At 45.4% G+C, this 27813-nt stretch overlaps 1 protein-coding gene across 2 annotated transcripts in view; it reads right to left on the minus strand.

The window, feature by feature from the left end:
- Positions 1-27813, minus strand: part of IDUA (iduronidase alpha-L-) — a 225068-nt gene that overhangs the window by 93766 nt on the left and 103489 nt on the right. For both annotated transcript variants that reach the window (XM_030194465.1, XM_030194464.1), the window contains exons 3-4: positions 25527-25609; positions 4837-4944 (exon numbers count right to left, since the gene is read on the minus strand). In XM_030194465.1, the coding sequence (XP_030050325.1) occupies positions 4837-4944; positions 25527-25609 (191 nt within the window). The remainder of the gene's footprint in view (positions 1-4836; positions 4945-25526; positions 25610-27813) is intronic.

A 27813-nucleotide genomic window follows, 5' to 3' on the forward strand; every position in this document is an offset into this window, starting at 1 on the left:
ATTTACACACACTACTGTCTAAGTGTATTCTGTAATGCAGTGCGCCTAAATTCTAAGTCACACAGTTGAAAAGTGGGTGTGATTGTGGGCGTGCTGATGGGCATAGAAAGGGCAGGTCATGGGCGTTTCTAAAAATCTATGTGCATTCTTATAGAATACACCCCCTCCTCGTCTAATTTAGGCGTCAGGATTTACACTAGGTTTTAGTTGGTGTAATTGACTGTGACTAAATTTACTCACAAAGAGCAGCACTCGGCATATTCTATAATGTACGCCTAAATGAAAGTGTATTTTATGAAATACGCTTTGATTTCTGCTTGGAAATCAAGGTGTCATATATAGAACTTAGCCCTATATGCAAATCAATCTCATGCACATTCATAGTGGATATCCTGAAAACCTGACTGACAAGGGGGTACTCCAAGACCAATTTGGGAAACACTGTTATAAGATACATGCAGTTATCCGCCTAAAACTAGCCTTTGAGCTGGCGTAAGTGCTTGGGCCTAAATATTAGGCACTTCGGTGTGGACTTACCAGCAGTTCCATGCCATTACAGGAATGATGCTTTGCGCTCAAATGTTTGGCATCTAACTTTTGGCAACCTTTCTTGAATTTACCCCATTGTGCATGAATTAGCATGTGGAAACTGTTAACCCACAGCTGCAGCAACTTACTGCAATGACATGACAGCATGCCCAAATCCATATGCCAAATGCATAGCTTGCCTTGGGAGGAATTGGGCCTAGTTCATGCACTGCAATTATATTTTCCAACTCTGTACACTTAAAAGATTTTCTGGATCCTGTAAAGCATGGCACTATAGATTCAGCCTTAGATCCAGGATTGTCTAATATAGCAAAGAATTGGTAGGATTGTCCAAGGATTTTGCTGCTATATTTGATTTATTTACTTTTTAAGCCTATAAGCAACAATCATCATAATTATGGCCCAAATTACTAAACAATACCTTGCAATATGAGTAAATAAGTATTGTTTAGTAGACTGGACCGTAATTATGATGTTTGTTTGAAAGAATAACATCGCTCCCTGAAGCAGCAGAGCAAAACATAGTGAGTAGTATAAGTTACATACCTTTCATCAAAGCTAATTTGCATATATTTGACAGGTGGCCGTGCCCACTTCCGGTCAGCCAATCTGAATCAAGGACCCACCCTAGCCCTGCCCAATCTCCGCCCATGTCCCACACATACTCCACCCAAGCCTCATCTCTATTGATGATGTCACCAGATGTGGCATCATAGATCTGCCCAAGCCCCACCTCTTTTACATAGTAACATAGTAAATGACGGCAGATAAAGACCTGAATGGTCCATCCAGTCTGCCCAACAAGATAAACTCATTTTACATGGTATGTCATACTTTATATGTATATCCGAGTTTGATTTGTCCCTGCCTTTCTCAGGGCACAGACCATAGAAGTCCGCCCTGCACCGGTTTTATTCTCCAAATACCGGCGTCGCCACCCAATGTCCGTTAAGATTCCATAGATCCATTCCTTCTAAACAGGATTCCTTTGTGTTTATCCCATGCATTTTTGAATTCCATTACCGTTTTCATCTCCACCGCCTCCCACGGGAGGGCATTCCACATATCCACCACCCTCTCCGTGAAAAAATACTTCCTGACATTACTCCTGAGTCTGCCCCCCTGCAACTTCAATTCATGTCCTCTAGTTCTACCACCTTCCCGTCTCCGGAAAAGGTTCATATGCGTATTAATACCTTTCAAATATTTGAACGACTGTATCATGTCACCCCTGTTTCTCCTTTCCTCCAAGGTATACATGCTCAAGTGGGCAAGTCTCTCGTATGGTTTGCAACGCAAATCCCATATCATTTTCGTATCTTTTATTTGCACTACTAACAGTCTTTTTACATCTTTAGCCAGATACGGCCTTCAAAACTGAACACAATACTCCAAGTGGGGTCTCACCAATGACTTGTAGAGGGGCATCAACACCTCCTTTCTTCTGCTGATTATACCCCTCTCTATGCAGCCTAGCATCCTTCTAGCCATGGCTGTCACCTTGTCACATTGTTTCTTCACCTTCATATCGTCCGACACCAACACCCCAAGGTCTCTTTCCTGAGTCGAGCTTGCTAGTCTCTGCCCTCCTATTCGGTATCTCTCTTTTAGGTTTCTACACCCCAAATGCATCACTCTGCAATTCTTGGCATTAAATTTTAACTCCTATTCACACAGGGGGATATAGCTTTACATTAGAGTATGATGAATACATACAATTTACCACAGAGTACTCCAATAGATAATTCTGATAAACATAAACACTTTTATTGTTACCCATATATGCACATATATTATCAACAATATCCCTCAGTTTTCATGGGACTCCCTTCTGCATCCCTTTCACAGTGTCATCCACACCGTTAAAGAAACCTCATATATTACCAACCACACGTGCATCACGTTAAAATTACATTGCAATATTTGCACTTAAGAGTCTTCCCTTGACTTTTGATGATATTGCAAAATGTTCCTTCCACACACTTGAATCAGAAAGTTCCAAAGTGGCTAACACAGGCCGCTTTTATATGGCGGCCCGCGTTGTTGTAATCCCAGAGTCAAAGTGACTGTTCTTCCTAATAAATAGGACTCCAAATGCATAGCATGATGATAAGTCTTGGTATTTAGTCTGGCCTCACTTGCATCTCCCACAATTGAATATCATACTTGGTACTTGTGTGGCAACACTGCACAGCAGCTAGAAGGCTTCCATGAAAAAACATTAATAAGGTCAACTTAATGACACAACTTTAGTTCCTCAATGCGAGGCCGCTTTTCGTGGTTTACTTCATCAGGAGGAACCACTCCCCGTAACCTGTAACAAATCAATAACACATACCCATACCAAGTCATCTCAATATCTCAAAAGCCTATCTAAATTTAACATTATAACATTATTATTAATACGCTTAATGGCTGCTTACCACCGGGACTGTTGTCTAGGCGGGGGATCCAGAGTTCCGCCCCCAAACTTTGCACCCGTGTCTTCCTCTTCCAGGGATTAAATACCCCCATTTGAAATGCCCCTTAGTAACAATTACCACCGTATCCCATGCAAAAATGTAGCGCTGTTCTATTGCAAACAGTTGTGCACTGATGTCACCCCCCCTAGGGGGGGGCAGCTTGCACCAATAATAAACACTATAAATCTTCAATCGCATGGTTTTGTGTGGTCCAATGTGCTACCAAAGGTGCTTCTTTTTTGTGAGTTCTGAGATTACTGATATGTTCGGCCAGCCTATGTTTTAATTGCCGCTTAGTGTGTCCAATGTAATATAACGAGCACAGACACATAATACAGTAAACCACTCTTTCACTATTACATGATGTTTGGCAGTGACCAAATATTTACAATAAACGCATTTCCCACAGGGGGCGTGTTGACCATCTAACTTATTGGGAGTAGATCTCTTTAACAACTCCCCCAAATTTGCTTTCCAATCTTGGGGTGCTCTCTGAATTCTGAATGCACAGCTAGGACATGCCAATATTTATGTATTAAATGTCCTATTTTAGGGGCATGATGAGAAAACAGGAGCACACAGATTATGTACAGATTTTTGTCTTGGCAAAAATAACCAGGGTCTGTGAACGTAGAACGCTTTCTTATATGCCTTTCTAAGAACCCCTACCGGGTAACCTCTTTGCACAAACCGATTCATCCTGTCTTTTGACTGAACTTTGAATTCATTGACTGAAGAACACAATCGCCGCAACCTAAGAAACTGACCGACAGGAACACCCTTTCTTAACACTGCATGATGATAACTAGTATAATGAAGTAAGGTGTTCCTGTCGGTCTTCCTTCCAAAAATCGTGGTGTGAAAACCATCGCTATCTGACTTAATAATCTTAATGTCCAAAAATTCAATTTCATATTTATCAATCCAGGTAGTAAATTTGAAATGAGGATCGGCAGTGTTAAGGTTATCTATAAAGGCTAACAGCTCACTTTCAGGCCCCTGCCAGAACAATATAACATCATCGATATACTTCTTCCACAGTATGACCTTATCATAGTGGGAAGAGGTATATACATATTTCTTTTCAAACTGAGTCATGTAGAGACAGGCTAAGGAGGGCGCTATAGTAGCCCCCATTGCCACTCTACATTTTTGTACATAAACTTTATTCTGAAATTCAAAATAATTTCGGCAAATGACCCAAGACATTAATTGACACATGAAAACTGAGGGATATTGTTGATAATATATGTGCATATATGAGTAACAATAAAAGTGTTTATGTTTATCAGAATTATCTATTGGAGTACTCTATGGTAAATTAAATTTTAACTGCCAGACCCCCGACCATTCTTCTAACTTTCGGAGATCCCTTCTCATCATTTCTACTCCTTCCAGGGTATCCACTCTAGTGGCTATCTTCGTGTCATCCGCAAAAAGGCAAACCTTTCCTTCCAACCCTTCAGCAATATCTCTCACAAATCTCTTTTGCATAACCATGTCCCCAAACCCTGCTCCTCTAATGCAGAATTTTCTAATTCTGACTGCATTACCAACACATAATCTACTGCTGGCGTGGAGGAGTAGCCTAGTGGTTACAGCACCAATCTTGACATTCAAAGGTGGCTGAGTCAAATCCCACTGCTGCTCCTTGTGATCTTGGGAAAGTCACTTAATCCTTCATTACATTACTTCAGTTACAAAATTAGATTGTGAGCCCTCCAGGGACAGAGAAATAGCCAGTGTAATTCACCTTAGCTACTACTGAAAAACGTGTGAGCAAAATCCAAATTAATAATAAGATATACAAAATTTAAAACCTTACCTATGTACCTCTTGGCTATAGTAGAGACAAGGTTTTTCCATGCTATCACTTGCATTTTATCTTCGAAATCCATAAAATATCCAGATGGGCTTCCCATCAATTCAAATCCTTAAATAAGCAAATAAAATAATGTTGATTATTTTTAATAATAACTATAAGTGGTATAGTTAATAATTAAAAAATGCAAGTGGTTTTCCATGACATCACTGTCCACCCTGCTAACCACACCCATCTCTGCCACAACACTGTCTGCTTATGACCGCAGGCAATAACTCCTGGGTTTCAACTGCAAGGCATCTAGGTCCTCACAGAGCTTGAATGTCATGAGGTTAATGTCTCAGAGGAGCGGCCTTGATTGTCTGCCACAAAGGTGAAAGGATACAGCACAATGGCATCTTTGTCATCTGAATACATTTCATACCATTCTATTCTACCAATGGCTTTTCTCCAGGGCATATGCTGAATATATAACAAGTAGAATTTGGAGGTTTAAAGCAAAGTCCCTTTATTTTGGAGTTGACACTGTAGCAATAGTTACTACATAGTAACATAGTAGATGACGGCAGATAAAGACCTGTATGGTCCATCCAGTTTGCCCAACAAGATATACTCATTGTATGTGATACTTTATATGTACTTGATTTGTCCTTGCTCAGGCAAAAGGCAGCAAATGATGACGATGGTAATAACAAGGGTAAACAGTTCATAGAGACATGCAGGCAGATTGGCAAACAGGAGGTATTCATTTAAAGGAAAATCTGGCAGCAGAATCAACATTTCTTATTTCATTTCATTTTGTGTCAGAAAGAAAAAAAGAAATGCCTTTCATTTTCCCTTTAGTTTCATTTCTTTTTGGACGCTATTTTTTAACATAGTAACATAGTAGATGACGGCAGATAAAGACCTGTATGGTCCATCCAGTTTGCCCAACAAGATATACTCATTGTATGTGATACTTTATATGTACTTGATTTGTCCTTGCTCAGGCAAAAGGCAGCAAATGATGACGATGGTAATAACAAGGGTAAACAGTTCATAGAGACATGCAGGCAGATTGGCAAACAGGAGGTATTCATTTAAAGGAAAATCTGGCAGCAGAATCAACATTTCTTATTTCATTTCATTTTGTGTCAGAAAGAAAAAAAGAAATGCCTTTCATTTTCCCTTTAGTTTCATTTCTTTTTGGACGCTATTTTTTAACATAGTAACATAGTAGATGACGGCAGAAAAAGACCTGCACGGTCCATCCAGTCTGCCCAACAAGATAACTATTTCTTGAGTCTGCCCCCCTTCAATCTCATTTCATGTCCTCTCGTTCTACCATCTTCCCATCTCCTCCGGAAAAGGTTCGTTTGCGCCACTTGATGTCTGACCTGCCTCAAAACCGCTGTCCTTATAATTAAAGTTATGTGTTGAAAAGCTCCATCCCCAGACTTCTCTCTCAGCCCCTATAAACTTTCAGTCTCCTTCTTATTTCAGCATAAGCACTAGAAAGATGCAAAGTATTGATAAGGCAGGCAAAAAGAGAATTTAAAACCTCACAATTAAACTTTTTTCAGGTACACTTATAGCAAGAAGCTTGTGAGAGAGTCAGTTATACCACAGCCCATGGAGAGGCATTTTCAAAATGATGTCCAAGTCAGAATAGTGAGGTCCAAGTCAGAATGTCCCAAATGAACATTCACCTTACATGTATTTTTGAATAGGAAATACATCAAGATTTACTGTTCAAAAATAAGTAAGATGGACATCCATATAGTGGATATAGGCCAAATTATGAACAGGAAAAACAAGGGACATGGACATCTGTATGGCAGCATTCTTTCAAAATAGCCACACAGACTTCAATACAAAGCAAAGCAGTAACATAGGGGGTCTTTTACTAAAGCTTAGCTTGAGTTATCTGCAGCAGGGCCCATAGGAATAAAATGGGCTCTGCTGCAGATAGCTCAAGCTTAGGGATACCATACGTCCGGATTTACCCGGACATGTCCTCTTTTTGAGGACATGTCCGGGCGTCCGGACGGGTTTTGCCAGTCCGCCCGTTTGTCCGGATTTCTGGACAAATGGGCGGACGGACGGGCGGGCGGGCGGCGGGCCTATCCTAGCCTCCACTCCCCTTACTTACTATCTACTGCCCTGGTGGTCTACTGACCTCTTCGGGGCAGGAAAGAGCCCCCCCCTTTCCTGCCCGGGGCGCTGCCTTACCCTGCATTCTGTTCCTGTGACGGTCTCGGGATTCAAAATGGCTGCCGAGAGTTGAAGCGGCCTCGCAAGACTTCAACTCTCGGCGGCCATTTTGAATCCCGAGACCGTCACAGCAACAGGATGCAGGGCAAGGACAGAGCTCCGGCCAGAAAAGAGGGGGCTCTTTCCTGCCCTGAAGAGGTCACTAGACCACCAGGCCAGAAGATAGCAAGTAAGGGGAGGGGAGGTGACCCGGGGGAGGGGGGGGTGACAGGGGGGGCAGGGGAGGGGAATATGTGACCTGGGAGGAGGGGAATAAGTGACAGGGGGTGGGGCGGGGCAGGGGACGGGACATGTGTCCTCTTTTTCAGAGGACAAAATATGGTAACCCTACTCAAGCTAAGCTTTAGTAAAACACCTCCATAGTGGTTACTGCAGTGGATTGTGACCCAAAGAACTCAGATTCAAACCCCACTTTAGCTCTTATTTTGTAATTATGAGCCCTCCAGGAGCAATAACGTACCTACTGTACTTGAATATAACAGCCTTTAGGCTTGCAGATAGCTTATATATTTAGGTACAGTAGATATTTTTCTGTTTCTGGAGGGTTCAGAATTACAAAAAGAAGTGTTAAAAAAAAAGAACTGAAATAGGGTTCAAACCAGGATTCCTTGATAAAGAGTCCACATCACTAACCATCAGGCTATTCTTCAGACTTGCTGGTTTGTTAAAAAATACCCATAATACCTAAAGCTGTCATAGAGCCTGGTATCCACTTTCAGTTTCACTTTCAGGGGAGAGGGAGGAGGACAGCAGCCACTGGGGGATTAAGGAGGTGTCATGTCTTAATCCCTCCAGTGGACAGCTGCTCAATCAGGGCATCTTTTTGTACCCTGGACATGCCTGAAACAGGTCTAACTTAGGACATCCTTCTTTTTACATACAGACGTTTCTTCCCCTTCGGTCCAGATTTCGGTCCTGCCCAAAACATGACCACAACACGCCCCCTTGCTATTTGGATGTACTGCAGTGTTGGATGTCCCTTTTCTACCTTTGTAAAATTGGAACTTGGATATTTCAAGCACATGGACTCCATTTTAGCCTTTTGAGATGCTCCTATGCTTCGAAAATAAGCGCCATAGTCTGGTATAAGGGGCACTCAGAGAGAACAAAGTAATAACAGAAAAACTAAGGGGCTCTTTTACTAAACTGTGGGAGGAGTGGCCTAGTGGCTAGGGTGGTGGACTTTGGTCCTGAGGAACAGAGTTCAATTCCCACTTCAGGCACAGGCAGCTCCTTGTGACTATGGGCAAGTCACTTAACCCTCCATTGCCCCATGTAAGCTGCATTGAGCCTGCCATGAGTGGGAAAGCACGGGGTACAAATGTAACAAAAATAAAATTTGCAGTTTAATATGGGGAATGTACTACATGGTAGCTGCAAATGTTATGCAGCAGCCAATGGAGACAGAACCAGCATTTTGTAATTCTGGTTCCACATTAAAGTGCTAATTAGCGCACAGTAGCTGGCTGCAGTTATTTAGGAGACTATCAGGCTTATTTTCGAAAGAGAAGGACGCCCATCTTCCGACACAAATTGAGAGATGGGCGTCCCTCTCTCAAGGTCGCCCAAATCGGCATAATCGAAAGCCGATTTTAGGCGTCCTCAACTGCTTTCCGTCGCGGGGACAACCAAAGTTCACGGGGGCATGTCGGCACCGTACCGAAGGCGGGACTGGGGCGTGATTTAGAGATGGGCGTCTTCGGCAGATAATGGAAAAAGGAAGGGCGTCCCTGACGAGCATTTGGCTGACTTTACTATCCAGTTTGATGACTGGATAGTACTGCTGAAAATCTAGGAAACTGCCATGGCACTATACGGTTAGTGCTGGGGCAGTCCGGGAGTGGAATCTGGGCAGAGCCTGTATTTATCCTGTTAGCTGTAATTTTCAAGTTTCAAGTTTTTTGGTTAATAGAGGAAAGGAAATCCATATTCCATGGAAAAGGAGAGATTAAAGCATTGTAGTGCCAGACTCAGCACTCTACCCCTTGGAGTGGCCAATGCTGGACATGAAGGCAGCTAGGTCTTAACTGAAAGCATCTTGAAAGAGAAAGGTCTTCAAACAGACTTTAAATGTATCAAGTGATCTTTCTAAGCAAAGTTAGAAAGGAAGAGCATTCCAGAGCGAGGGAACAGTTACGCTGAAGAAGCAGCTTTGGACAAAGTCATAGCAAATATGTGTAAATGAAGAAATCACTAGTTGATTAAGCTGCAAAGATCAAAGAATGTGTGCAGGAGAGTATGTAATCAAGAAACACGATAAGTATGGAGGATACGCTGAGTTATGAATTTTATGGGTTAAAATGAGTAGTTTATAAGGAATCTGAAGGTGAATTGGTTGCCCGTGTTCTGAGCATAAGAGGGGAGTGATGTGATCAAACCTTTTGAATCCTGTTATTAGTTCCACCGCCATAACCTAAATAAGTTGTAGCCTGTGTACATCCTTGTCTCACATTCCATATAGGACAGAATTATAGTAGTCTAAGCTTGAGGTAACAAATGAATGAACCAGAATACATAAAGCAGTCTGTGTCAAGAGGCCGCATATTGAGTAGATCATCCTAAATATATAAAAGCAGAGCTTAATCACTTAAGAGATGAGGGGTTCAAAGGTTAAATTTGGAGCAAATGTTTTCAGACCACTAATCGGGTAAGTGCCTGGATAAAATTAAGACAGAAAAAAGGCTGTCTTAACTTATCCAGGCACCAGTCTGAATACTGGGCAGCACCTGGATAACTTCTTGCAGCAAGTCAAGACCTGGTGACCATGGAGTTATCTATATAGCTTTGAATTTAAAACCCTCTCTGAGAAGGATGGGCTATATAGCGAAAATACATACCTGTAGCAGGTATTTTCCGAGGAAAGCAGGCTGATTGTTCTCACATGTGGGTCGACATCTGCGTTGGCCCGGGAATCGGACGGCATTTTGCAAGCAAAATATTTAAAAAGTTGCATGCGCGAACTGATTTCCCGCCCATCGCGCAAGCGTGCCTCTCAGATAAATCAAAAAGCATAACAAACTAGTAACAACTCCAAAGTGGAGGTGGGCGGGTTTGTGAGAACAATCAGCCTGCTGTCCTCGGAGAATACCTGCTACAGGTATGTATCTTCGCTTTCTTCGAGGACAAGCAGGCTGCTTGTTCTCACACGTGGGGTATCCCTAGCACCCAGGCTCACTCAAAACAATGAACACTGGTCAACTGGGCCTCGCAACACCGAGGCCATAACATAGATTGACCTGAAACCATAAAAATCTAACAGAGTGCAGCCTGGAACAGAACAAAAATGGGTCTAGGGGGATGGAGTTGGATTCTAAACCCCAAACAGATTCAGCAGCATCGACTGCCCAAACCGACTGTCGCGTCGGGTATCCTGCTGGAGGCAGTAGTGAGATGTGAATGTGTGGACTGATGACCACGTTGCAGCCTTGCAAATCTCCTCAATGGAGGCTGACTTTAAGTGAGCCACTGACGCAGCCATGGCTCTAACATTGTGAGCCGTGAAATGGCCCTCCAGAGTCAGCCCAGCTTGGGCGTAAGTGAAGGAAATGCAATCTGCTAGCCAATTTGAAATTGTGCGTTTTCCGATGGCGACTCCCCTCCTGTTGGAATCGAAAGAAACAAACAAACAACTGGGCAGACTGTCTAAAGGGCTTTGTCCGCTCCACGTAAAAGGCCAATGCTCTCTTGCAGTCCAAAGTGTGCAAACTGCTTTCGCCAGGTCGGGTATGAGGATGGGGAAAGAATGTTGGCAAGACAATTGACTGGTTAAGATGGAACTTCAACACCACCTTTGGCAGGAACTTAGGATGCGTGCGGAGGACTACTCTGTTGTGATGAAATTTGATATAAGGTGCATGCACTATCAAGGCCTGAAGCTCACTGACCCTACGAGCTGAAGTAACAGCCACCAAGAAAACGACCTTCCAGGTCAAGTACTTCAGATGGCAGGAATTCAGTTGCTCAAAAGGAGCTTTCATCAGCTGGGAGAGAATGACGCTGAGATCCCATGACACTGGTGGAGGTTTGACAGGGGGCTTCGACAAAAGCAAACCTCTCATGAAGCGAACAACTAAAGGCTGTCCAGAGATAGGCTTACCCTCTACACGGCAATGATAAGCACTAATCACACTAAGATGAACCCTTACTGAGTTAGTTTTGAGGCCAGACTCTGATAAGTGTAGAAGGTATTCAAGCAGGGTCCGTGTAGGACAAGAAAGAGGATCTAGGGCCTTGCTGTCACACCAGACGGCAAACCTCCTCCATTTAAAAAAGTAACATTTCTTCGTGGAATCTTTTCTGGAAGCAAGCAAGACTCGGAAGACACCCTCTGAAAGACCCAAGGAGGCGAATTCTAAGCTCTCAACATCTAAGCTGTGAGAGCCAGAGACTTGAGGTAGGGATGTAGAAGCGACTCCTCGTTTTGAGTGATGAGGGTTGGAAAACAGTCCAATCTCCACAGTTCTTCAGAGGACAACTCCAGAAGAAGAGGGAACCAGATCTGACGCAGCCAGAAGGGAGCAATCAAGATCATGGGCCCGCTGTCTTGCTTGAGTTTCAGCAAAGTCTTCCCGACTAGAGGTATGGGAGGATACGCATACAGAAGGCCTGTCCCCCAAAGTAGGAGAAAGGCATCTGACACTAGTCTGTCATGGGCCTGAAGCCTGGAACAGAACTGAGGGACCTTGTGATTGATCTGAGTGGCAAAAAGATCCGGTGCCCCACGCTCGGAAGATCTTGCGGACTACACCCACGTTCAGTGACCACTCGTGAGGTTGCATAATCCTGCTCAACCTGTCGGCCAGACTGTTGTTTACGCCTGCCAGATAAGTGGCTTGGAGAAACATGCCGTGACGACAAGCCCAAAGCCACATCTGGACCGCTTCCTGACACAGAGGGCGAGATCCGGTGCCCCCTGCTTGTTGGTGTAAAACATGGCAACCTGATTGTCCGTCTGAATTAAGATCACTTGGTTGGACAGCCGATCTCTGAAAGCCTTTAGAGCATTCCAGATCGCTCTTAATTCCAGGAGGTTGATCTGCAGACCTCTTTCCTGAAAGGATCAGGCTCCCTGAGTGTGGAGCCCATCTACATGAGCTCCCCACCCCAGGAGAGATGCATCCGTCGTCAGCACTTTTCGTGGCTGAGGAACTTGGAATGGTCGCTACATGGTCAAATTGAATTGAATCGTCCACCACTGAAGAGAACTCCAAAAGTCGTGGACAGTTGGATTACATCCTCTAGATTCCCCGAAGCTTGAAACCACTGGGAAGCTAGGGTCCATTGAGCTGATCTCATATGTAGACGTGCCATGGGCGTGACATGAACTGTGGAGGCCATGTGCCCCAGAAGTCTCAACATCTACCAAGCCATGACCTGCTGAGACACTCGAACCATGGACACCAGAAACAGAAGGTTGTCCGCCCTTGTCTCAGGAAGGTAAGTTCGAGCTGGCTGAGTGTTCAACAGGGCTCCAATGAATTCCAGTTTTTGGACTGGGGTGAGATGGGACTTGGGATAATTTATGACAAACCCCAGTAGCTCTAGCACCCGAATAGTCATTCGCATGGACTCCAGAGCACCCTCCTTCGAGGTGCTCTTTACCAGCCAATCGTCGAGATAAGGAAACACATGCACTCCCAGTCTGCGTAGGGACGCTGCGACTATAGCTAGGCATTTGGTAAATACTCTGGGCGCAGACGCCAGGCCAAAAGGCAGTACACGGTACTGAAAGTGCTGTGTTCCCAGCCGAAATCGAAGATACTTTCTGTGAGCTGGAAGTATTGAGATGTGTGTGTAAGCATCCTTTAAGTCCAGAGAGCATAGCCAATTGTTTTCGTGAATCATGGGAAGAAGGGTGCCTAGGGAAACCATCCTGAACTTTTTTCTGACAAGAAATTTGTTCAGGGCCCTTAGGTCTAGGATGGGACGCATCCCCCCTGTTTTCTTTTGCACAAGGAAGTACCTGGCATAGAATCCCAGCCCTTCTTCCCCTGGTGGAATGGGTTTGACCGCTTGGGCCTGTAGAAGGGCGGAGAGTTCCTCTGCAAGTACCTGCTTGTGCTGGGAGCTGTAGGACTGAGCTCCCGGTGGGCAATTTGGAGGCTTGGATTCCAGATTGAGGGTGTATCCTAACCGGACAATTTGAAGAACCCACCGGTCGGAGGTTATAAGAGGCCACCTTTGTTGAATAAAACATTAACCTCCCCCCAACTGGCAAGTCATCTGGTATGGACACGTTTACTGAGGCTATGTTGAACTGGAGTCAGTCAAAAGCCCGTCCCTTGCTTTTGCTGGGGAGCCGCACTGGCCTTAGGTGCACGCTGTTGACGAGAACGAGCGCGCTGGGCTGAGCCTGGGCAGGCTGCCGAGAAACAGGAGTGTACCTATGCCTAGCATAGGAATAGGGAGCACTCCTCTTCCCTCCAAAAAACCTCCTAGATGAGGATGTAGTAGCAGAAGACGCCCGGCAGGAGAGAGAATCCATAGCATTATTGTGCTTCTTGAGCTGGTCAACCAAATCCTCTACTTTCTCACCAAAAAGGTTATCCCCCCGGCAAGGAACATCCGCTATCCACTGCTGGACCGAATGATCCAGGTCAGAGACACGCAGCCATGAGAGTCTGCGCATCACTATACCCTGGGCAGTGATCCTGGATGCTACATCAAAAGTGTCAAACGTACCCCTGGCCAGGAATTTTCGACACGCCTTCTGCTGCCTGACCACCTGGCGAAAAGGCTCGGCCTGCTCCAGAGGGAGTGCATCAACCAAGCTAGACAGTTGCCTCACTGAGTTCCGCAAGTGGATGCTCGTGAAGAGCTGGTATGTCTGGATTTTGGCAGCGAGCATAGCGGCCTGATACGCCTTCCTCCCAAAAGAGTCCAAAGTTCTAGATCCTCTACCTGGGGGCACTGAGGCATAGTCCCTAATTCTCTTGGCTCTTGAGAGTGGAGTCCACCACCATGGAATTGTGAGGTAGCTGAGACCTCATCAATCCAGGGTCCCCGTGGATCCGATATTGGGATTCAGTCTTTTCGGGATCACGGGATTAGACAGAGGGAACGACCAGTTTCGCATAAGGACTTCCTTCAGTACATTATGCAAAGGAGCCATTGCAGCCTCTCTAGGCGGAGAAGGATAATCCAGGACCTTGAGCATCTCAGCCCTGGGCTCATCCTCAACCTCCATAGGAAAGGGAATAGCCGTAGCCATTTCCCGGACAAAGGAGGTAGAGGATAGACTCTCCGGTGGAGAAAGTCTCCTTTCTAGTGGAGGGGAAGGTTCAGAAGGAATCCCATAGGACTCGTCAGAAAAAAAGTACCTGGGATCCTCCTCTTCCTCCCACAAACGCTCATCTTTAGTATCGGACAAGACATCCCTCAGAGCAGTCCGAAACTGAGCCTGCCTCGATGCCAAGGAACAACGTCCTCAATGGCGGTGCCGAGAAGTCGACGCTTGCCTGGACTCTGGTGAAGCTTCCTCCACCGACGTCGAAGGGGAGTCGACCTGGGTGGCAGGGACCTCACCACAGGCGAAGGACCATACGCCGCTGCAGCAGACGGTATGGAAGGTGCAAGCACCCCCGACACCGAAGCAGACTGGCGCAGCAATCCTTCCAGAAGCTCTGGAAGCAGGACCCTGATGCGCTCATCAAGAGCTACTGTCGGAAAAGGTTGCGGGGTCAGTACAGGAGCCAGTGGGATAATCTGTTATGGCTCGGGAACAGGTACCGGGCTGCCAGAAGACCGACGCATTGGCACTTCCTGAATAGAGGGGGAACGATCCTCTCAGCGCCGACGTTTCTCAGGTACTGATTCCCTTGACGCCCCGGAGCTCCCGGCACCATGTGTCGAAGGAGAACGATGATGGTACTTCTTCGCCTTCACTCGACGCCCATCATCGAGACTCCTTGGTACCGATGAGGAGGACATGGAATCCTCACGCCTCCTCGGGGCCGGGTCCAGAGACCCACTCGATGCCTCACTGCTCCCAGCGCGAATACTTTCAGCAGCCATTACCTCTGCTCCTGACGTCGATGCTTCCCTCGAAGTCGATGTCGACGCCTCCGACCTCGGTACCAATGTCGATGTCGACGTCAAAGGACTGGACCGAGCCCCAAAAAGCTTTTCTCGCTGGGCTTCTCGAGACACTTGGGTCCGTTTCTTCATACAAAGACACAGACTACAAGCGGCTGGGCTATGGTCGATCCCAAGGGCACTGGATATACCAGGTGTGGATATCGGTACCAGAGATGGTCCGGTTGCACCGAGTACAATGTTTGAAGCCGCTGGGTGTCTTCAATGACATGGAAGGAAAAACGGCTTCGGCGAAATCAAAAGACGCGATTGTGCCTGGTAAAAGAAAAAAGGGCACAAAAGAAGGGAACAACCCGACCGTGCAGCCTAAGCCGGCTGCGTCGAAAAACAAAGGAAACTTTAAAAGAGGACAAAATAATAAAGGAAACTACGGGTACCTTTTTTTTTTTTTTTTTTAAATGGTAAATTGTTAAAAGATAAGAAAAATAAGGCAAAAAAGTCACAAAACAGACAAAGACTCTTCCCGGGCCTGAGAGGAGCGCAGAAAAAACTCTACCGCACCTCAACACGGAGAAAAGACAACTAAGAGGCACGCTCACGTGACGGGTGGGAAATCAGTCCACGCATGCGCACCAGAAGACTCTGGCAAAACTTTTTTTTATATTTTGCTTGCAAAATGCCGTCCAATTCCAGGGCCGACGCGGACATCGACCCAAATGTGAGAACAAGCAGCCTGTTTGTCCTCGGAGAAATATTACTATCACCTTTTAAACTCCCATGAAACTCCCAGTGCTTGAAACTTCCATATCTTAACGCATAGTAAGGCCCATTCAGCCTTACATGGGGGACACTCTAGCACCTTTACAATCACTGACCGCCATGGGCTGAATATTGGTATATATATATATAATTTATGCAAATTGAAATAAGTAAGTGTCATATAAAATTGTGACTTCATATCCACCAAATAACACTTTAATGCTTCATACTTAAGTGTGCTTGCTAATTAAATAAAAGATGTTCTGCCCTTTCACAGGGGTGACTGGCATGCAGTTTAAACCAGAGTATAGAACCTCACTAAGGGGCTCTTTTACAAAGCATCGGTAAGCCCAACACAGGGTTACCGAACGCTAAATCGGGACTACTGGTGGCCCAACGCGGCTGCCGGCGGTAGTTCCGCCCTGAGTATGCGCCATTTCTGAGGAAGAAAGAAAACCTCTGGAAATGGCTTGCACAGCTGCGTGTTGCCCGGTTACCGCTGGGTTACCACGGGAGCCCTTATCGCTACCTTAGTGGATGGCGGTAATGGCTCCCTGCCTCATGGCCATGTGGTAAGAGTTCTACCATATGGCCATGTTTGTCTGGGGGCTTTTACCCGCTGCGGTAAAAAGGGCTCTGGTGCACGGGAAAAATGGCCCCCACCACTAGAGCAGAGCCCTTTTTCCCACAGCTTAGTAAATGGACCCCTAAGAAAAGACTCAGAACTCTTGAACCAAAATCTTCTTTATTGCAGTAATCAAACATGGAAAAATAACTTACAGTTCAGATGTGCTGGACAAGAGTTTTTGCCTTACAAACTGGGAGTCTATTCTCAAGCAGCTATCTCTCTTGCAAAAGAAGCTGGGAGATTTTCAGCCACACGCTGATTAGTAATGCTGTTTATACTTTTACACTGTTGAAATCTTGATAGAGTCACAGTAGCTTGAAAAGATCATGCAACAGAAAACAGATTAGGCAGTTTCAGTTCACAGAGGAGATATGCTGCAGACTAACGCTCCAGACCTGATGGAGAGAGAAAGGGGGAGGGCAACTTGCCCAGCAAGCTTAGAGAACAAGGCAAACCAATAGAGTCCCATAAAACACAGGGAACTGGACGTGGTCTGAAAGAACCTATTACAGGGAACTACAGGATTATTTATTTTTGTTACATTTGTACCCCATGCTTTCCCACTCATGGCAGGCTCAATGCGGCTTACATGGGGCAATGGAGGGTTAAGTGACTTACCCAGAGTCACAAGGAGCTGCCTGTGCCTGAAGTGGGAATTGAACTCAGTTCCTCAGGACCAAAGTCCACCACTAGGCCACTCCTCCATTACAGAGATTTGTAGTTTCATTATATATCCTATTATCTGTCTCCATGCAAATGGAGGGTAGAACAAAAGATATTTTGCTAAAAAATCTCAAGTGGGCTTCATCTCAGGGTCATGAGGGCTGCATTTGGCCCACAGGCCACATGTTGGATGTCTGATATAGATGGAGATAGTTTGATGGAACAGAGTCAACAGAGATCTGGCAAAGGGAAGCCCTGCCTCAGCAACATGCCACATTTTTTGAAGGGATTAATAAACACAGGGATAACAGTGAGCCATCTGACACAGTATATGTGAATTTTCAGAAAGCATTTATGAAATCTCTCACAAAAGAATCCTGGTAAAATTAAAAAGTCATGGGATAGGAGGCAATGGTTGAAAAATAGGAAACAAGTAAAGTAGAACTAAATGGTCATTTTTCTCAATGGAGAAAGATGGATAGCGGCGTGCTCCAGGGTGCTGTACTGGGAATGATGCTTATTATTTTTATTGGAATGGAGGAGCACAACACATCAACCAACAATAAAATGTTACAGAAACACATCAAAAAAGTATAAAATACCAGCATAAGCCAAGTGAGATAACAACAGGAATTCGATGTAACCAAACTAATCACACTTTTAAACAATTTTTAAAAAGGGTTCCAGAGGTGATCCAGGAAATTATAGACCGGTGAGCCTGACATTGGTGCTGGGCAAAATGGTAGAGACTATTATCTATATATATAAAAGGCAAGACCAACGTTCTGAAGCCTCCAGCCGGAAGTGTGAAGCGCCAGAGATATCCGGTTTCCCCATGAGTGAAGGAAAACAGCACAGCAGGAAATCCCTCTCTCTGTAACAGTGAAGGACTCAGAGGGGGGAGGGGAGAGAGATGCCCTCACTCTCTCTGTAACACAGAACAGCAGGAAACTTAACACTGAAGGACTGGACTCCAAGGGGGGAGGGGGAGGGAGAGAGGGCAGAGGGCAGGGACACACACTCCCACATGCACACTCTGAAGAAAACCTTGCTAGCCCCCGTTTCATTTGCATCAGAAACGGGGCTTTTTTACTAGTAAAGAATAAAATTACAGAGCATATTCAAACGCATGGATTAATGAGACCAAGCCAAAATGGATTTAGTCAAGGGAAATCTACTACATTTCTTTGAAGAGGTGAATAGACATGTGAATAAAGCTGAGCTGGTCGATATTGTATATCTGGATTTTCAAAAGGCATTTGACAAAGTACCTCATGAACAACTTCTGAGGAAATTTGAAAGTTATAGGACAGGGGGTAGTGTCCTATCATGGATTAAGTACTGGTTAAAGGATAGAGAACAGACAGTAAGGTTAAATGGCAGTATTCTCAATAGAGAAGAGTAGACAGTGGGGCTCCCAGGGGGTCTGTGCTGAGACCGTTGCTTTTAACATATTAAAAAATGATCTAGAGATGAGAATAACTAGTGAGGTAATTAAGGGGCTTTTTTTTACCAAACTGTGGTATAGTGGCCTTAGTGCGTGGTTACGTGGGTCATTCCCGTGCACTAGGGCTATTTCTTCCGCAATTAATGGCCATATGCTAATTTTCCAATTGGTGCATGGCCATTAGTGTGTAAGCACTTACCAATATCTATTTTGTAGGCAGTAAGGGCTCTTGCACTAATCATGTGAATCGGTTAGCACGCAACAATGTAGCTGTGCTAACCAATTAGGGCAGAAACATATCTACTCTCCTTCCCCACCTTGCCCCCAGGGCTACAAAATAAAATCTATTTTTTAGTACGTGGGTAGCGTGCATCAATACCAGAATTACCATGGGACCCCTCAGCATGCCCCATGGTAAGACATTTTAAGCTGTGGTAAGTTCACATTAGTGCTTACCACAGCATAGTAAAAAAAACCCTAAATTTGCTAATTGCACAAACCTGCTTTTTTTCGAAAGAGAAGGGAGCCCATCTTCCGACACAAATCGGGAGATGGGCGCCCTTCTCTCAAGTGCGGCCAAATCGGTATAATCAAAAGCCGATTTTGGCCGCCGTCAACTGCAGTCCATCACAGGAGTGGCCAAAGTTTAAGGGAGCATGTCGGAGGCGTAGCGAAGGTGGGACAGGGGCTTGGTTAACACATGGGCACCCTTGGACGATAATGGAAAAAAGAAGGTCGGCCCTGACGAGCATTTGGCCGACTTTACTTGGTTCATTTATTTTCAGGACCAAGCCTCAAAAAGATGCCCAAACTGACCAGATGACCACCGGAGGGAATTGGGGATGACCTCCCTGTACTCCCCCAGTGATTACCAACCCCCTACCACCCAATTTTTTGCCAGCCTCTATGCCAGCCTCAAATGTCATACCCAGCTCCCTGACAGCAGTATGCAGGTCCCTGGAGCAGTTTTAGTGGGTGCAGTGCACTTCAGGTAGGCAGACCCAGGCCCATCCCCCCTGCTACCTGTTACACTTGTGGTGGTAAATGGGCGCCCTCCAAAACCCACCTGAAACCCACTGTACCCACATGTAGGTGCCCCCTTCACTCATAAGGGCTATGGTAGTGGTGTACAGTTGTGGGGAGTGGGTTTTGGTGGGGATTTGGGGGGCTCACCACCCAAAGGAAGGGAGCTATGTACCTGGGAGCAATTAATGAAGTCCACTGCAGTGCCCCTAGGGTGCCCGGTTGGTGTCCTGGCATGTGAGGGGGACCAGTGCACGACAAATGCTGGCTCCTCCCACAACCAAAGGGCTTGGATTTGGCCGGATTTGAAATGGCCGGCCTCGGTTTCCATTATCGGCGAAAACCGAGGCCGGCCATCTCTAAGTCCGGCGATCTCAACATTTAGGTCGACCATCTCTAAGGTTGACCTAAATGTTAAGATTTGGCCGGCCCCGACCATATTATCGAAACGAAAGATGGCCGCCCATCTTGTTCGATAATACGGTTGGCTCCGCCCCTTCCTGGGGCCATCCCCGGAGATGGCCGCCCTTAGAGATGGGCGCCCCCATTCAATTATGGCCCTCAAAGTTATTCAAAGTTGTTAAATCACAAGAGGATTGTTAAAATTTGCAAGAAAACCTTATGAGATTGGAGATTGGGCATCCAAATGGCAAATGACAATTAATGTGAGCAAGTGCAAAATGATGCATGTGGGAAAGAGGAACCCAAACTATAGCTATGTGATACAAGGATCCACATTTGGAGTCACCGCCCAGGAAAAGGATCTAGGTGTCATCACTGATGATACATTGAAACCATCTTCTCAATGTGCAGCAGCGGCTAAGAAAGCAAATAGAATGTTAGGAATTATTAGGAAAGGAATGGAAAAGAAAAATACTGTGTGCAATTCTGGTCACCGAATCTCAAAAGAGATTGTGAAAAGGGTCCACTGCTTCCCAGCAAGGTGGAGCCGTCCACCAGCCGTTTTCCAGATCTCACCACAATTGCAGACAGTGGCTAGGTCATATGATTTTTATTATCAAGCCAATAACAGCTGCCACAAACTTCAGTACATAAGTTATCCCCAAACAAACAGGTTCCAACCACATAGGTTTCCAGTAAAGCAGGTAAATAAAGCAGGCTTCCAAATAAATCAGGCTTCCACTAAAGCAGGTGAATAAAGCAGGCTTCCAAATAAGGCAGGCTTCCAATAAAGCAGGTAAATGAAGCAGGTTTCCAAATACATCAGGCTTTCAATAAAGCAGGTACATAAAGCAGGTTTCCCAAATACATCAGGCTTTCAATAAAGCAGGTACATAAAGCAGGTTTCCCAAATACATCAGGCTTTCAATAAAGCAGGTAAATAAAACAGGTTTCCAAATACATCAGGCTTTCAATAAAGCAGGTTTCCAAATACATCAGGCTTTCAATAAAGCCGGTTTCTCTCACCTCCAATACCCTTCTAAACCCTCAGGAGCTGGCCATCCCTGCCTTGGAACTCTCCCACTCCATAGAGACTTCTCCCCCTTCCTGGGATTCCTCTCCCCTCTGATCTACCCCTCCTTCCATATAACCCATCCAATCATCTTCTTCCCTCTCCATGGGCCCCTCTCTATTCCAGCTGGGCCGCATGGTATATTGATTGCGTATCCAGGGGAACTGAGCTTCTTCCCTCTGCCTCCCCCTAGTGGGGTACGAAATTATAGGCTCAGCCTGGCTATCCCCCTGGCTCCCTCTGCTGCAGCTGGGAATCCATTCCCTTGTTTCCAGATTACTCTCTGCCTCCCTCCTTGCAATGGCTTCTGGTACTTGTATTTCAGGGTCTAAATGCTTCATCCCAGTCACCCTTCTTGTCACAAGATATAGCAGAAGAAGGACAACAAAAATGAAGGAAGGCTAAAGAAGCTAGGGCTCTTCAACTCAGAGAAGAAACAGCTGAGGGGAGATATGATAAAGGTCTATAAAATACTGTGTGGAATGGAAAGGTAGAAATGAATCACTTGTTTACTCTTTCCAAAAATACAAGAACTAGGGAGCACACAATTGTCACGATTCAGGAAAAGTGAACCCTTGGGCTGCAGCTCAGTTGACACTACCCAGTCAACCCAGTCATTAACCAGGCCCCAACCAGTGGAAGGCAAGTCACTTGGTTAGGCACAGGACAGAAACGAAGCACAAGGCTGAGCAGGAACTGAAGACAAGGCACGCTGGGACCAAAGGCTTGGCTGGAGCTGGAGGCAAGGTAAGGCTGACTGGAGACAAGGCAAGGCAGGCTGGAGACAAGGCAGGCATGAGGTTGGAGACAAAGCAAGGCAAAGCTAGCTGGAGGAAAGGAAAGGTAAGGCTGGCTGGAGGCAAGGCGGGCTAGAGACGAGGCAGGCATGGCAGGCTGGAGACAAAGTAAGGCAAGGCTGGCTGGAGGAAACGCAAGGCAAGACTGGCTGGAGGCAAGGCAAGCTGGGCTGGAGGCAAGGCAGATTGGACTGGAGGCAAGCTGGGCTGGGCTGGGCTGAAGGCAAGGCAGGCTGGGCTGAAGGCAAGGAAGGCTGGGCTGGAGGCAAGGAAAGGCAGGAAGAAGGTGAAATAAGACCAAGAAGGCATGGCAAGGCAGGAGACCTCATTGCAAAGACCCTGAAGGAACACCAGGTCCTTCCTTAAATAGACCCCAGACAGGACGACAAGGCACCCCTCCCAGCTCCAGTGACTCCTGCCGCTGGCCCCTTAAACAAGTTCCTTCAGTGCATGCATCTGGAAGTCAGCATCGGCCAACACAGGATGAGCTGCAGGGAAGTGGACTGCCACCCAGGGGAGCACAGCAAGGCCCAACAAGTGAGGAAAGAAGGTGCTTTGGTGCAGGGAATATGGAGGTGGCCATGACAGCAATGATGCTACTAAGTAGTAAATTTAAAAGAAATCAGAAAAAATATTTCTTCACTCAACATGTAATTAAACTCTGGAATTCATTGCTAAAGAATGTGATAAAGCAGTTAAATTTGCAGGATTATAAAAAGTTTTAATAATTTCCTAAAAAAAAAGTCTTTAAGTAGGGAAGATCTTGGTTACGGAGGAGAAGTGCCTTTTGCTTGCAGACACTACCGTGGCTCGAGCCAGCTGACGTCACACATGGATACTGAGGGATCCTTTGAGAATTCTGCCGTGCTGTGGCTCCACAGGAAGATCTTGGTTACAGAGGTGAAGTGCCTTTTGCCACTACCACTACCACTACCACTACCATGGCTCAAGCCAGCTGACGTTATACTTCACACATGGGTCCTGAGGGAACATGTCCACGGGCACGAGGACGTGGGAACATGCCCAGAGGGGCATGACCAGAGGGGCAGAGCCAGGAGCAGGATAGGCATTGTTTTATGTGATTGCCTTTATGGGGAGCGGAAAAGTGGAAGAGGAGCAGCAAGGAAGATTGAGTCAGTACCGGTAAGAGGTCCGATGGACCAGCATGTATCTTCTATGACTTTGGTCCCTGGATCTTCTGCTGTGAATAGCCTATCAGAAGCCCCTCTATCTTCTGGCATAAGAACCCCACCTCTCCAGCCTGCAATTTTGCGGGAAAAGTTGCTACCTTCCAAAGTTGTAGGTCCAAACGCCCTTGAAGCTGATTTATGAGCAGTAGGGTCTTCACCCGCTTCCCTTGCAGTTTCTCAACAGATATTACTGATTCCAGCACCGGTAAAACTTTCAACGGATTCTTTTTCTTCTAATATTGATCCAGTAGTGCTACAAAATTTTACTTTGAAGGATATTGGCTCTTCTCTCTCTCAGATGGAAAAACCATTGCAAAGAAATTTGTTATTGTCTAAATTCTCAGTAGAAGCTTCTTCTAAATTGGTGGAACATGAGCATCGTATAGTGGCTCGGAAAGTGAATAGAATGTTGGGTATTATTAGGAAAGGTATGGAAAACAGGTGTGAGGATGTTATAATGCCATTATATCGCTCCATGGTGCGACCGCACCTTGAGTGTTGTGTTCAATTCTGGTCATCGCACCTCAAGAAAGATATAGTGGAATTGGAAAAGGTGCAGAGAAGGGCAACTAAAATGATGGCGGGGATGGGACGACTTCCCTATGAAGATAGACTAAGGAGGCTAGGGCTTTTCAGCTTGGAGAAGAGATGGCTGAGGGGAGACATGATAGAGGTATATAAAATAATGAGTGGAGTGGAACAGGTGGATGTGAAGCGTCTGTTCACGCTTTCCAAAAATACTAGGACTAGGGGGCATGCAATGAAACTACAGTGTAGTAAATTTAAAACAAATCGGAGAACATTTTTCTTCACCCAACGCATAATTAAACTCTGGAATTTGTTGCCGGAGAACGTGGTGAAGGCGGTTAGCTTGGCAGAGTTTAAAAAGGGGTTAGACGGTTTCCTAGGGGACAAGTCCATAGACCGCTACTGAATGGACTTGGGAAAAATCCACGATTCCGGGAATGACATGTATGGAATGTTTGTACGTTTGGGAAGCTTGCCGGGTGCCCTTGGCCTGGATTGGCCGCTGTCATGGACAGGATGCTGGGCTCGATGGACCCTTGGTCTTTTCCCAGTGTGGCACTACTTATGTACTTACTAGCCGTTAAGCCCGTAACAACGGGCTAGTTTTTTGTTTTCTTATGGGCCCCCCTCCACCAACCCTGCTCTCTCCTCTGCCCTCCCCACAACATCTGTTTCCCTCAGTTCCGCCCCTCCTTCTCTCCTTTCTCCCTCCTCCTCCGATTTCCACGCCCATGTCCAAGCCCTCCTCCCTATTGGGCTGTACTGCTGGTGGAGGCGGGGCTTGGACTTCTACACTCTTAGCGTTCCGACTCTACTGCGCATTTGCAGGTGAGTCGGTCACTTGCCATTTATATGTTTGATAGCCGTTAAGCCCGTAACAACGGGCTAGTTTTTTGTTTTCTTATGGGCCCCCCTCCACCAACCCTGCTCTCTCCTCTGCCCTCCCCACAACATCTGTTTCCCTCAGTTCCGCCCCTCCTTCTCTCCTTTCTCCCTCCTCCTCCGATTTCCACGCCCATGTCCAAGCCCTCCTCCCTATTGGGCTGTACTGCTGGTGGAGGCGGGGCTTGGACTTCTACACTCTTAGCGTTCCGACTCTACTGCGCATTTGCAGGTGAGTCGGTCACTTGCCATTTATATGTTTGATGGCTCTTGAACAAGCATCATTAAAAATTGATTCTCAGGCATTTATTTTGGTTTTGGGGGGGGGTTGCAAGAGGAGCGAAGAGGGGGCAGAGATGAATTTTTGGGCCCAACCTCTTGGGGGCTCAGGTCCATCCCAAATCAGCTGCCTGGCTACACCACTGATCTGCTCTACATTTTGTTTTTAATCTCTACTGATTCACATGATAAATCATTTTTTAGTGGGAGTTTTATTGCCCTAAAGATGATGAACTTCAAAGCCATGTATGTAGATAGGTAAAATGAACTCACTGAAAATTAGGGATGTGTTTTCAAATCCCCTGTTGCTCCTGCCCCAAAGTCGATGTTTTTCTAAATGCAAGTGGCTGATCTGGGGCAGGCACCATTCTACTGTATGGACCATACTCCAAAATATTGCCAGGTATGGGAACTCAGAAGGGTTTGCAGGAAATCTATGTGAGAGCTTTTAGAAATGTTGGTATCATTGACTTGCTTTATAAAATCAAACAACAGTTTTTAAAAAAATGAAACAAAACCTGCTGCATCAAATAAAACAAAATGAACAAAAATAATTTTCCATGTACATTTCCCAGATTACAGCCTAATGTATACAAGAGTTCCATAGTGCATACACTTTTAACTGTATTAAAAAGAAGATTTCCTGTGCATGTATTCAGATCAAGGCAAATATGAATGTGTACATAGGTTCTCCAAAAGTATATGCTTTTTGATGAAACAATGTACTGATATTTACCTGGTCTTAATCCATTTTCCCAAAGAAGATCCAGGAAGTTATCCAGAATGGTGAAGTTGTAGTGAAGACGTTCATTTTGCGTTCTGTAGAAAAATAGTTAAACATAATACTTCATTTCACTGAAATCAGAGTTACCTGTAATGAATGCCTAAATTGCTTACTGGATGCACAAGTGAAAAGGGCGGATTCCGCTGGTGTAAGTGGGCTATTTGAAAATTGCCAATTCTGGATATAAGAACATACTTACACTGAGCAGAGATATTCTTGAGGGTGGGGGTTAAGATGGGATTTACAAAATGATATTTTTGCATTTACAAAACTACAGTGCAGGTGTTGTTTTATGTTCAATGAGTTTTATTAATCATTTTAAAGAATATTAACATAACAAACAATTTTAAATAATAACCTCTATCTTCATATTGATGAAATACCAGAATGCGCATTTAATATTGCGAGTGATACGAAGGAGAAAGAAGAAAAGATATTTCACAGATGTACAGCAGCTATACAATTATACAAATCTGCAGTATATATTACAAACTGAAATCAATCAGCAGGATAAAGAACAGTTCTCTTGTAATGGAGCCTAAATATTGGGAAAAAATCCTATAGTAGTATTCTTTTCAGCAGCAACTTTTTCATACTTGGTGGTTAAGCAGATTGAATTCCCTCATATGTTTGGTAGCACTATAGAAATGATTTATAATAGTAGTAGTAGTAGTTTTAAATTCTACATTTGAGAGGTCATTCCAAGAACACAATATGCCAGTGGTTCCCAAAGCTGGTCCTGGAGGCACCCCAGCCAGTCAGGTTTTTAGGATATCATAGTAACATAGTAGATGATGGCAGAAAAAGACCTGCACGGTCCATCCAGTCTGCCCAACAAGATAAACTCATATGTGCCACTTTTTGTGTATACCTTACCTTGATTTGTACCTGTCTTTTTCAGGGCACAGACCAAGTCTGCCCAGCACTATCCCCGCCTCCCACCACCGGCTCTGGCACAGACCGTATAAGTCTGCCCAGCACTATCCCCGCCTCCCAACCACTAGCCCCGCCTCCCACCACCGGCTCTGGCACAGACCGTATAAGTCTGCCTAGCACTATCCCCGCCTCCCACTACCGGCTCTGCCACCCAATCTCGGCTAAGCTCCTGAGGATCCCTTCCTTCTGAACAGGATTCCTTTATGTTTATCCCACGCATGTTTGAATTCCATTACCGTTTTCATCTCCACCACCTCCCGCGGGAGGGCATTCCAAGCATTCACTACTCTCTCCGTGAAAAAATACTTCCTGACATTTTTCTTGAGTCTGCCCCCCTTCAGTCTCATTTCATGTCCTCTCGTTCTACTGCCTTCGCATCTCTGGAAAAGGTTCGTTTGCGGATTAATACCTTTCAAATATTTGAAAGGTATTAATCAAGGTAATATCAGAGAGAGTTGCATGCAGTGAAGGCAGTGCATGCAAATGTCTCTCATGAATATTCATTGTGGATGTCCTGAAAACCTGACTGGCTGGGGTTCCTCCAGGCCCAGGTTTGGGAATCACTGCAATATGATCTTAATAGCCACAAAAATATTATATGAGTAATTTAGCTTTGTGTTCAGAAATATTGATAGATAGTCCTAAGTTACCAGAAATAATCATTTTTATTGTTAGAGGTTCCTTTATTCCAATGAGAGAACAAATAGTGTTCCAAGTTTTATCCCAAAAGCATCTTAAATAAAGACATGAAAACACCATCTAGGTTAGCGTTCCAGTAGCATTTTGGCAAGATCAACATAAACTTGGTTCATTTATTCCTATCTGAGATAACTTATGGGGAGTCCACTACTTATTTCTGAGATAAGCAGCATAAAATGTATTGAACTTTTTTGGGATGTTGCCAGGTATTTGTGATCTGGATTGGCTACTGTTGGAAACAGTCCTAGTGTGGCAATACATATGTACTTATAACATGGCGCAGAGACCTGCACTGCGGCTGGAGGTTCCAAATCCACCTGCACTGCGGCTGTAGGAGCCAACTACGCTGGAGGTGGCTCTGCAGCAGAGGGACCCAAGAGAAGAAATATAAAAGGTTCACAGGATCCAAATTGGATGACTGGACGAGTGGAGAGCTGCCACGGTGGAGTGAGATAGGGGAGAGTAACGGACATATCCAGACTTGATCCGTGGAGGAATAAGGACCCTACACTGGGCCCCCAAGAAGACTCCAAGCCAAAACCCCCAAAAGGAAAATAATCAAAGGGTCCACACAAAAGGACTGCAGTGCTTAAATGCTCTACAG

Source organism: Microcaecilia unicolor, chromosome 2, assembly GCF_901765095.1.
Source record: "Microcaecilia unicolor chromosome 2, aMicUni1.1, whole genome shotgun sequence".
In the NCBI taxonomy this organism is placed as follows: Eukaryota; Metazoa; Chordata; class Amphibia; order Gymnophiona; family Siphonopidae; genus Microcaecilia; species Microcaecilia unicolor.